Here is a 12,636-nt window from a genome sequence, read left to right as displayed (position 1 = left end):
TATGAACCACCCAGGTGTCCCTGATTCAAGTTTTCTAAAACTTGGGGAGATTCACCTCACTTGCCTCTTCCCTGTCCATGGATGAGAAGGCCTCTTATCTTGAGGTGGCAAGAAATGAGGCTAGAATAGTACCTAAAGGTCACAGTGGCTATAGAAGCTACATATAAATCACATCTACCTCTCCTTGGGGATACACCATGGAACCTGAATTGAAAAATCTTTCTCTGGTACTATAGAGACAGCCCTCAAAGGGATCTAATGCCACCAGGCTGAAAAGTGAGTTCTCCATAGGATCCAGGCAGCAGGATCCAGACATCATGTCAGGTGCTCTGGTCCCTTAAAGAGGGGGGACAGGTAGGGAAAGGGAAGGAACTTGACAGGGGCCCTTTGTTGTCACTGATCTGACCTGAGACTGAAAGAGAAGAGCTGCAGAGCAACTCAAACACCTTTAGACTATCCACCTTTACTCCCTTCTCTCCTGGTTTTACCACACATTTTATGTAAACCAATGGGTCTCTCCTATAAGAGGAACTGGCAGGCCTGTGCCTCACATGAAAGAATTAGATCTGACTCTGGGGCTCAGGTGCAGGAGGAAAGAGGGGTGTGGGGGTGGCCTTCATGGAAGAAAACAAGGCCTTGGGCATTGAGTAACAGCTGAGACTAGCAAGCCTCATTGTCCAGCATTCCAAGTAGTCTAGCAACATGCTGGCCTCTGCTGCAGAAAGAGAACAGAGGATCCCCTGGTAGAATGAATGGAATCTGATTTCAATTACGTCCAGTATAGTCACCCTCTTCAGGCAGAGAGGTCAGAACACCTGGTGCAGCTTGGGCCACTGTGGCTGCAGGGACAGCACATTACCTGGGTCCTAGAGGCAAGTGTGAATGCAGCTTCTTTGCCTTAAGCTGGTATCATATATATCTAGAGGAGGAGGATGTGAAAATATCAGCAAAGTTCTCATTAGCACTATGCAGAAAAGGGGGAGTGATTTCATGTTGATGGACTCTCCCCACAGTCTCTGCACATATTGATTTTGCTTGTAATGAATTTGCTTAGGTCCACGAGTCATCACCCCAGTGAGATGTGAGTCATTGGTGGGAGAGTCAAGGTGACAGAGTGCACTGCACTGATTGCACCAGCACCAATTGCTTTGTCCCCGTACCTTTCAGAAAAGCCCATGGATTCATCTGTATAAAATTTATTTAGATTCTTTTCTTTTTTATCAATAGCATGAGTAAGGCATGACAAATGAGACAACTGCCCCAGAAAACAGTCTAGATTCACAGCATTATTCCATAGAACTTTCTGAGATGATGGAAATGTTCTGTCTGTATTGCTGAGCACTTGAATGTGGCCAGTCAGACTAAGGAATTAGATTTTTAATTTTCTTTAATTTTAATTAATTTAAAATAAAGTAGCCACATGTGGCCAGTAGTTAGTGTGTTGGACAATGTATATCTAGAAGGAGCTCAGAAAGGTAAGTACTGTGATAGACAAAAAACAAGTTAATCTAAAAGAGAGCCGATGTAGCACAGGGAACTCTGGGTTAGGAATAGAAACCCCCAGGGCACCAGGGTGGCTCAGTGGTTGTGCATCTGCCTTTGGCTCAGGTTGTGATCCTGGGGTCCTGGGATGGAATCCCACATTGGGCTCCCCACAGGGAGGCTGCTTCTCCCTCTTTCAATATCTCTACCTCTGTGTGTTTCTCATGAATAAATAAATAAATAATCTTTTTTAAAAAAGGGATAAGGGATGCCTGGGTGGCTCAGCGGTCGAGCGTCTGCCTTCAGCCCAGGGCGTGATCTTGGAGTCCTGGGATCGAGTCCCACATCGGGCTCCCTGCATAAAGCCTGCTTTTCCCTCTGCCTGTGTCTCTGCCTCTCTTTCTGTGTGTCTCTCACAAATAAATAACATCTTTAAAAAAAAAAAAAAAGGAATGAAACCCCACGGTTTTACTCTTAGCTCTGCCACTAGGTGACCTCACTCTTTCTGGCCTCAGCATCCCCATCTTTGACTTGAAAGGTGGATTAATGTCAGAAGTCCCAAAATGGTAGCTAAGGACTGAATTTAACTTTGAAATACAGATGAGTTCCAGGAAAATTTTTAAATATTACACAGTTGCCTTCTAGGGTTCTGTGTATGTATGTGTGCACATGCATGTGTATGGCAAAGCCAGGAAGGCCAGTAGTCATTTACTCTGGTTCACCAGAGTTTCTACCATTCACCTACACACACACACACGCGTGTGCGCACATGCGCGCGCGCATGCACACACCACTGCATTATCTATGTACGCCCTGAAGGTATATTGAATCTGTGACCCTTGGATGAGGTGGTTTCTAAAGACCCTTTCTACTTTGCCATGCTGTGAATTTTTAGGCCACTATAGTGCTCTAAACCTGTTTCTACTTTGGGCACATGACTAGAGTATGTTCATAGTTTCCTGCCTCTTGTCTTGTGGATCTGATGCTAGTTACTGAAGTTTGGAATCAAGGGTGAGGATGGAAATCAGGGAAGATATAACCCCAACCCCACTCCTCAGCTCTGCTGTTTGGCTAGAAGTAGGGTTCAGGGCTTCAGAGACCTTGAGGAGGCAGCATGATATAGTAGAAAGAACATAGCCTTTGTAGTGAACAGACTAATTTAGAATATTGGGTTCTCTTTCTTGATAGCTGTGTTTCCTGAGTTTATTCACATGTAAAACAGGGATAGGATTTATTCCTGATCTAAAATCATTGTGGAATTAAATGATACAATGTGTTCACAAAGTGAGGCATATGGAAAACCCTGGAAAATAGTTACCCTTCTTTTTCTTAGTTGCTTTGGGCATAGGGCTAATTACATCTCTGTCCTCTTTCAGGCTGGAATGGGGAACTACATGTCTTTCAGTTCCTGCGCTCAAGGCCAGAAACTGCTAGTGATGAGAAAGATGGGGTCTACCTTTAGAAACTGTATCAAGGGAATAGACCCAGGAGGCACTGCCAGTCTGTGGAACCCTTGCTGACATGGGTTCACCAGATGATATTTTGGGGGCCAAGCCTCTAAACCTGGTAGTAGATGGGCCCATACCTTCCATCCCATGCCCTTGATGGAAGGTGGGAGGTGGGAGTTGACAGCATGTGTGCATATCTCTTTATCACAGAATGTGCAAGCCCTACAGAAATGGTGGCTAGAAAGTGTCATCTTGCACTCGGGTTGATTTTTCCAGGCTCCCCTGTTACTTTGTCCTGAGTTCTCTGTGCTCCTCTTACACACCACCATTTTCTCTTCCTCTATCCTAGTTGTTGATCCAACATGTGATCCATTTTTGCATTAACTTACTGAGTTGCACTATGACTGGAGTTTGCAGGACTTATTTTTCTAATTAGAGCTGCAAATCAGTTCCAGAAAAGTATCTTTTTCTATAGGACCCAGAAACATATCAGCAACAGTTTTTGTTGTAATTATCCATTTAAATTGAGCAATCAACTTATCTCTTTGTTTTATTTATTTATTTATTTATTTTTATTTTAAAGGGATTAGATATAAAGTGGTTTATGGTTCTCCCCAGTGCAACTGCCTGTGCTAGGCCTCAAAGTTATGACCTTTTCAATTATTTATATTTCTGCCAATATAAATGCTAGGGAAAATAACACAAAGTAAATATCAGGATGCCCAGGTACCTCTAAATTGTGCGTGTGCAAGAATGGGGCGGATGGGGTGAGGATGATTCTTAAGGTTTAAGTTTGGGATTATTATTGTTTTTAAAAGATGTGATTTCTATCATCCTTTCTCATAGCTGCCTCTTAGTATGGTTCCCATTTTACAGACAGAGTCAGAGATATTCTGTTACTCCCTTGATAATATTAAGGATTTCAGCCCTTTAGCTTCTCAATATCCCCTTTTCTAAAGAAGAAGATCAGTATGTGTGTTATGGCGTATGTTCAACTATGGGCATAATGTCTGACAATTATCTGTATTCAGTAGAAAAAGTAACACGAGGAAATTCCCATTTCTTAAATCCAAGGTGGGACTGAGGAGAAAGCAAGATATGACAATTTGGGTTTAGTAGGATTTTAGAACGATAAATGATTCATTCAGCCAGTGTTTAAACTGAGCACTTGTCCTTAAGGAGTTTAGATTCTGTGACCGGAAAGAAGGAATATCCTTATTTTCTTAGCTTAGGCAACCTTTCTCACAGGGTAGGTGATTTGTGTGTTTGGCCATTGATAAATGAATCCAAGTTTCCTTTCCTTCCCAATAGCCCGGAAGCTAAAGAAACTGGGGAATCTGAAACTGCAAGAGGAAGGAGAGGCTTCCAATGTCACCAGCCCCACTGAGGAGCCAACCCAGAAGCTGACAGTGTCACACATTGAAGGCTATGAGTGTCAGCCCATCTTTCTGAATGTCCTTGAAGCCATCGAGCCAGGCGTGGTGTGTGCTGGACATGACAACAACCAGCCCGACTCCTTTGCAGCCTTGCTCTCTAGCCTTAATGAATTGGGTGAAAGGCAGCTTGTACATGTGGTCAAGTGGGCCAAGGCCTTGCCGGGTAAGGAAACCAGAAGTGTGGTCATGGGATAAGGGAGAGCGTATTTAGTGAATTGCTCCTATGGGCCCGCACCATGTCTTAACTTATGCAGTCCTCACCATAACCCTATGAAGGGGAGAGATTGGTATAATGCCCACTTTAAAAATAAGGAAGTTCATAAATCAAAGAGAAGAGCAGCATTATAGAGTATCCCATGTCCCTCACATCAGCACACAGTGATCACGTTTGGATGTTTAAGCCACAGACATAGCACATTTCCCCATAATCAGAGATCACACGGACATACCCTTCTATGCTTTAAGGTACTCTTCTACATGTGCACACACAGGTATACCTGCAAAGACAGTCTTGAGCCTGACTGATATTCTGTCTTCAGTATTACCCTCATACCATGGGAGATCTAAAGAATACAGTATGGTAGAAAGAAAAGGTTGGGAGTCAGAATACTTAGGTTCTAGTCTTAGCTCTACTGGTGCCTTTATTGTGTGACCCCTTCCCTTTTCTGGGTCTCAGTTTCTTCACCTATACTATGTGAGGAATAGTTGGGCCTAAATTGATGGTTGTCAAATTTTGCCTCAAGAAACTCTTGTAGTGCTCTTTAAAACTGCCTTAGAAATTACAGTGGGAAGAAATATTAGGTGATAATGAAAGAAACACAAAGTGTTTGTCTAACTTCTGCTTGGTTACTTCCAGTAATAGAGAACTCAGTCTCTCCCTAAGGCTATCTGTTGTTTGAACAAGGTGCATTATTAGAATATTAGAGCTTGAGGAAGCCTTAGAGCTCCTCTCTCCAAGGATTCACAAACTTTCCTTGAGTAGCCAAAGTCTTTATTTCTTAAAAATATTGTATACAGATCCAAGTGGAGCTGGTTGATTTAAAGCCAGTACCTCTCCCTCACTACCCTGAGAGAAGCCTTGGGTCACTCTTCCAGAATCTTAGGGCTTCAAGGAACACAGTTTGGAGACAAGTGAAGCATAAACTCTATAAGGGTTGTCTTAATCCTAAAATTCTATGACTCAAAGATTCTTTTGGAACATCAGCAACCTAAACCTGTTACGGAGTTAAAGATTACCCTGCCTTCTAAGAATTGCTGCCATTCAGATGGAAATTGATAGTGAACAGAGCAGTTTCATTTGTATTACTTGATTTGATCTTCATAACAGTACTATAAAGTAGGGATTCTTTTTCCTATTTAAGAGAGAAATACACTCAGGCTCTAAGAAGTGATGTACTTGGCTACAGTTACATTGTCTGAAAGTAGCAGGGGCAGAACTTAAGCCCAGGTCCCCTCCTGATTCCAAATCCCTTCCTCATCCCACTCTACCCATAGTCTGTGTGGTTCCCCTATAGTTCCAGAGCCCTTGGGTTTCCAGTGAGGGGCCAGAGCCTCATCTGAGCCTACCTGGATCATAATATGATCTTGTTACCTTTAAGACATTGCATGTTGGCTATCAAGCCTTTATTTTTTCTTTCTAACTCAAAAGGCCCAGGCATCCAGCAGACCATCCTAACACCTTCCTTGCTTGAGAAGCCGAGGTTGGTTAGACAATAAGATCACTGGGAAGAAGGCCCACAGACTGGTTGTGTGTGCAGTGTGACAAAACAGAGGGTTCACAGAGGGAGGAAAAACCACAAAAAAGAGAAAGTTGCTTTAATTCTTATCACTTATTCAGCTGGATGTCTTAACGCCATGTGTGTAACAGAGAATCCGTTTAATCTTCCTAGCTGTTGCTAACCACTTAAATCATCCTATTTTTTGAATAGAGAACCTTTTTGTAGATCCGATTCCACTTAATCCTCACAGCAGCCCTGTTAATCATAGGAGCTATGATTTCCATTTCAAATGACAAGGCTCAGAGAGGAGAGGTTAACTAACTCATTCCATTTGGGTTATTTAACAAATGGAGCCAGAATTTGAGCTTATGTTGCCTGGTTTCTAATTTGGTGGTCTTTACAATAACCTACCATAAATCATTATGGCAAAGTTTGTATGCCTGGGGGTCACTGGCTTTCCTCAGCCCATCACCCAAACCGAGAAACCCTCTTTCTATATTAACAAGTCTGCAAATCAGTATCAGTTCACCATCTAGCTCATCAGAGGAGATGATCTCTGACCCTGAGTCATTTAAAATGGTAGCTTCAAAAGAAAGCCAGTTACCACATTCATAAGAACTGTTTTTCATATCATCAGTAATTATACCTATTAGTTCACATTATTTGCTCATTCAGCATATTGACTGCCTGAACTTTGCAAGCCACTATGCTAGACATATTAAATAAATTTTTTGTCAGAAGTTTTCTGTGTTGGTGATGATATATGTAAATCACCTAGGATAGTACCTGGACATTAATAAATAATACCTACCACTTGAGGGTGTATGAGTAGATTGTATACAGTGTATTTATAATCAGATGCTTCTGATTTGGAATCTTAGCTATATACTACTAGTTGTGCAACCTTGAGCAAATCACATGTCTACACGTACTTCTGTTTTTTACATTTGCAGAGGTGGTAGAACAATCAGTAACTTGCTAATTGTTAGTAACATTGAGATTATATAGAAAGAGGACACAATAGTAGATGCTGTGTAAATGATGGGTCATTATTATGAGGCTTGAATGCTAAGCCACTGCTTTCATTAGAATCAGTTTAAGCTGCCTCCAGCCTTGCCTGAAGCTCATGCATGGATCCCAAGGATGATTTATCTTATTTGAAGACCTTAGATGTCTGATGCACTATAACACTAAAGAATTTCTTTACTGGCCTTTCTTTGGACATGTGCTCCAGACTAGATATGAGACTACAGGTTTCCACTGCAGGTTGCTAAGAAATTATAGTTGACTACATTTTATTGAGAAAACAGAATCTCAGTGAAACTTTCTCTGCTCCCTAACCTGTTTGGTGTGTTTCAGAACCTGACGATGACTCCTCTTTATTTTTCCAGAACAGTAGTAAGTAGGTGTTAAGTGAAGATGTGCTAAAGGAAACTTGGAGGCTGGGGCTACTGTCCTCAAGTCATCCCTTACTTAATAGTCATGCTATCTGGACAGGCGACTTCAAAGGCTGAGCATTAGAAAACAGAGTTAGGTATTGTAATCATATTAGACCTGTAGGAAAATTAGCCTGCTATGTTGCTGATGTGTACACAGTAATTAGGATTGAGCACAAAGGAGGTCTCACTAAGGACCATTAGTATTATTACAACTAGTATTACAGCCAAACTAAGCTTTCCCTTTTTTCTCTTCTTTGTTAGTTCCCTGGCATCTCAAGGAGGGAAAAAAAATCATCAGTACTGACGACTTCTTTGGTACCTGTATAGTTTAATCCCTGTTCTCCCTACGCACCCTCATATTCACACACTAAGCAGCCAAGTCTTTCCTTGGTTCTGCTTCAGAGGTTCAGGTTTCAAGCTCCCAGGCCCTTTCTCCAAGAGGTGTTCCATGCTTGGTACCTGCTTTTTGTGTCCTACCGGGAAAAGTCAGTACCAGGAGGTCTGTGCTACAGAATGACTTCTGGCAGGAGATACTCTGGGGTCTGAGACTTAAGCTAGTTTGTCAGCATATCACTACAATGAAGAAGGGAGGCACAGGCCTGAGAGCTAAGATTGCAGCCAATTCATTGAGCTGCAGTGCTGGTGATATGGGGACTTTGTGGCCCCTGATGTCTGATAAGCTTGGGACCTAAAAGAAAAGAAGGAGGAAATGGGGTTTTAGGGTAGGCAAGAACCAAGCCAGCAGAACAACGTGTCTAGATAGTGTAGACTTCAGACCTGGGCCTGTGGCTAAGAAACACTCAGGACCTTGGTAGCGCTTGAGCTGTGTTCTTCAGCAGTAGAGTGGAAAAAGCTCTGAAGTAGAGAATCAGAACACCTAGGTTCTAGTCCGAATTCAGCCACATATAGACTGTGTGACCTTGGGGAAGTCAGTGAACTTATCTGGCCCTCGGATTCTTTGTTGGCAAAATGGATGTCACATTGTCTACCCTCTTGGGTTATTGTGAGAGTTAAATTAGGTCATCAAAAGGAAAGTTAGAAGCTTTGCCTAAATTCATGAAAGCATTCCTAACGAGATATAGCAAAGCAAAGTTTCAGATAATTCTGGATCTTTTGGAGAAAGGAGAAATGGGATACTGTTAAGAGATGAGCTCTGAGGTGATGCTCCAAACATTCAGCTGCCTCAAAACCTCCAGAAAAATATAGCTACATCTATTCTACCTGTGTGGTATTGTGGAAGTAGCATCTAGGAACCTCTGTTCTCTGAGACTAAGGGAGATAATTTGGATATCATCTAATTCTAATTTTATAAAATGAAAAAAACTGGGGGTTCTTATTCCATTTGATTTAATAAATACATCAAATTAATAAATATTATAAATACTGAATTAATATTTCAAAGATGTGTACTCAAATATCTGAACTGTGCTATGTACTAGGGAGGAAAGTTAACAGAAGGGATGGTTCCTGTCTTCAGGAATCGACAAGTCTTATGGAGGAGACAGATGTGTACATAAGTAAATCCCAGTACTGTGTAATGAGTGCTATAATTGGGTAGGACTATACAAAGTTCAGTAAGAAGGTAAAGGAAGAATCTTTAAATCTTCTGCTTAGATGAGTTGGTAAAGGCTTCACAGAGGAAGGTGCTTTTCAGTGAATATTGGAAAGATGAATTGGTATTTATCAGATGGAAAGCCTGAGGAGGGAGGAATGCATTCTAGGCAAAGGCAACTGCCTGTGTAGAAATAGCAGAGTTATAGAGGCATGAGAAAGTATGGTGTATTCAGCAAACTAAGTATTTCAGGACAATTAGAACCTAAAATCTGAGAAGTAGCAAGAAATTAGTCTAAGGAGGCAGGTCATAAAGAACTTGTTTGTGTATAATAATGGCAGTAGGGCAGAATTGGCAGAGTAGGAAGCTAGCAGAGCTTGGTTACTTGTTGAATAGAAAATAATGAATGAACAGGAAGTTAGAGTCAGAAAGAGAATCAGAGAAAAGAGAGAGAGCCCAAAGGTGGTGTAGAGAAGTCAGTGGCTATCAAAGGCATTCCAACGTATGCTGATATGTAATAAAATCCATTTCACAGTGTTGTCAGAAGGGACAAATAAGATTATAGCTAGAAAAGGTCTTTGTAAAGTGCAAAGTGCTGTTCACATAGAAGAAATTATTATTACACTGAATCTTCAGGAAGGCCCAGTAATCAAGAGCCTGTGCTCTTTGGAGTCAGACTGCTTGGCTTTAGAATGTGGTCTGCCAATTACTAGCCTTATGATCTTGGACAAGTTACTTAACCTTTGTGTAATTCACTTTTACAGATTCACAGAATGGGGTTACTAATGGTACCTACTTTTTATTGGATTGTTGGGAAGATTAAATGAGTTAATATAAGTGATATACTTGTTAAAGAGTTAGTCATTATAAGCAGTCAGTGTTAGATTATTACTCTCCTCCAACTGACAGTACCATCTTTTGCCTCCCATCATCATCTCATTTAAGTAGTTCACTGAAATAGGGAGAGCAAGGAATATTAGCCCCACCATATAGTTTGTTCTTGCCCTGCTCCTCAGCATTAATGGCCCCTGGGGCTCCTCGGGAGCTGCCTGAGTGCCAGTGGTTCTCACCCTAGTGGAGGTCTGGGACTTCATTCAGCTCATCAATTGCTCAGTCTGACCACTGCCTGTACCTCATCTTCAGGCTTCCGCAACCTGCATGTGGATGACCAGATGGCAGTCATTCAGTACTCCTGGATGGGGCTCATGGTGTTTGCCATGGGCTGGCGATCCTTCACCAATGTCAACTCCAGGATGCTCTACTTCGCCCCTGACCTGGTTTTCAATGAGTAAGTGCTCATGGGCCCAGAACTCACATAAACATAACCTCTGGCCAGACCTGATTGGGGGTGATGATGGTAATGGGAGCAACAGTGGGGGGTAGCCCATTTGACCTCTAGGCAGTGGAGGCTCCAACCAGACTTCCCAACCTGAGGTGGCTTTGGCCTGCTGAAAGGCCACCTGGTGGGAAGCAATGGGGGATTGGTGCTGAGCAATTCCTTTCCCACCCAAGACCTAGTATTTTAGCCAGTTTCTGACCTGCCTTGTAGATTATCTCAACGTCATGTCAGGGTCCCTCTCCTTCACTCCAAGCAATGTAGGGAATGGACAAAGAGACTCGTTATGAAAGCTGAAGTTCCCATGGTCCCTTTGCTACCACTGAGGGCTACTGCCAGTCACAGTTTGTAGTAGCTCCTCTGTGCCAGGACTATAGGAGATAGTTTCTAAATCCATTCTCGTTGAGCCCTTAGAATTAAGCTCAACAGAGACACCTGGGTGGCTCAGCGATTGAGCATCTGCCTTCGGCTCAGGGCGTGATCCTGGGATCTGGGATTGAGTCCCACATCGGGCTCCTTGCATGGAGCCTGCTTCTCCCTCTGCCTGTGTCTCTGTCTCTCTCTCATTGTCTCTCATGAATAAATAAATAAAATCTTTTAAAAAAGAAAAAAGGAATTAAGCTCAACAAAACAAAGTGACTCACCCAAGGCATGTTGGTTGACAAAATTCAAAGTATGTCTGTATAACTCTCAGCTCTTACACTGCCTCATGGTGGTAAGTGACAGGGAGGAGCATCTCTACCACTCTCTGGCCATGTGACATTGGCCCAGCCACTTCCTTTCTCTTTAAAAAAAGGTTTAATTGGTGCCTAGGTGACTCATTTGGTTAAGCATCCAACTCAAAAACAGAGGATCATAGGGGAGGGGAGGGAAAAATACAATGAGATGAAATCAGAGAGGGAGACAAACTGTGAGAGACTCTTAACTACAAGAAACAGACTGAGGCGGGCAGCCCGGGTGGCTCAGCGGTTTAGTGCCGCCTTCAGCCCAGGGTGTGGTCCTGGAGACCCAGATGGAGTCCCATGTCAGGCTCCCTGCATGGAGCCTGCTTCTCCCTCTCCCTGTCTCTCTGTCTCTCTGTCTTTCTATCTCTCTCTCTCTCTGTGTGTCTCTCATGAATAAATAAATAAAGTCTTTAAAAAAAAAGAAACAGACTGAGGGTTACTGGAGGGGAGGTGGGTAGAGGGATGGGGTAATTGGATGGTGGGCATTAAGAAGGACACGTGATGTAATGAACACTGGTTGTTATATGCATCTGATGAATCGCCTCTCTCTACCTCTGAAACTAGTAATATACTATATGTTAATTAGTTAAATTTAAATAAAATTTAATAAGTAAATAAAAATACTAAAAAGAGATTTGATTTGATTTATGAATTTGGCCAAGGGCTGAGATTTGGGAATTACACTTTTCTGAACTAAAATTTCCGTTCTATAATTTCCTGTGTCACTATCTATGGGCAAGACTTGACTTCTCTGACCTTCAATTTCACGGTCTGTTAATAAAATACAACTTTCTTAAATGGTTTGTTATGATGACTAAAATGAAAGCTACTGGATGTGAAATGCCTGTCCCATAATAGGCAAGAAATAAAAAAGAAGTACCTTTCTGATACTCTTTCCCTAATAGTGATAATTTTCTCTATGCTTGCTGTTTGAGGTCCCCTGATAGCATTGTGAGTGGAGCTGCCCAAAAAATTCTCCCCAAGGACCTTGAGCCAGTCTCACCACAGAGAATCCTTTTGGTCAGGGCAGGAATTGACCTTCCTTCCCCTCCAGCCCTCTAACCCAGAAGAGCCTTAAAATAAAATGTACAGGCTACTGGTTCCTTCCAGTACAGCAGGGCCATATGGGGGAAAATTAGTATCCCCAGCTGCCCTCTTCCAACCCAGCTAACTCTAGTAGCCAGGAGCTAAGAATAACCATTGGGCTTTTGGCACAACTTGCTTTATAGTTTCCAGATTTCCAAAGAGTTACCTATGATGCCATCTTAGGTAGGGGTAGGCCTCTAAAAGCCCTCTTTGTGTGTAACTCTCACTCCTACCCTCCAGTGATTGAATTAACATCCTGTACCACCCTTCCCATCCAGAGCCCTAAGACCCTTGAATCTTTGCAAGGTGTTGATTGTTTTCTAAATCCTCATTTCCTTTTCTGCCTCGATATAAGTAATTGGGCACTCCTTAGCTTTCTGGCCCACTCCCATGTATCTCTTCAGAAGGCACCAC

At 42.4% G+C, this 12,636-nt stretch overlaps 1 protein-coding gene across 1 annotated transcript in view; it reads left to right on the top strand.

The window, feature by feature from the left end:
- AR (androgen receptor) overlaps nt 1–12,636 on the top strand; it is a 190,627-nt gene that overhangs the window by 166,933 nt on the left and 11,058 nt on the right. Inside the window, exons 4-5 of the mRNA XM_055337856.1 lie at nt 4,242–4,529; nt 10,219–10,363. Of these exons, the coding sequence (XP_055193831.1) occupies nt 4,242–4,529; nt 10,219–10,363 (433 nt within the window). The remainder of the gene's footprint in view (nt 1–4,241; nt 4,530–10,218; nt 10,364–12,636) is intronic.

Source organism: Nyctereutes procyonoides, unplaced genomic scaffold, assembly GCF_905146905.1.
Source record: "Nyctereutes procyonoides isolate TBG_1078 unplaced genomic scaffold, NYPRO_anot_genome, whole genome shotgun sequence".
In the NCBI taxonomy this organism is placed as follows: domain Eukaryota; kingdom Metazoa; phylum Chordata; class Mammalia; order Carnivora; family Canidae; genus Nyctereutes; species Nyctereutes procyonoides.
The sequence above is the reverse complement of the archived record's forward strand: the minus strand, read 5'-3'. Positions and strand labels throughout refer to the sequence as shown.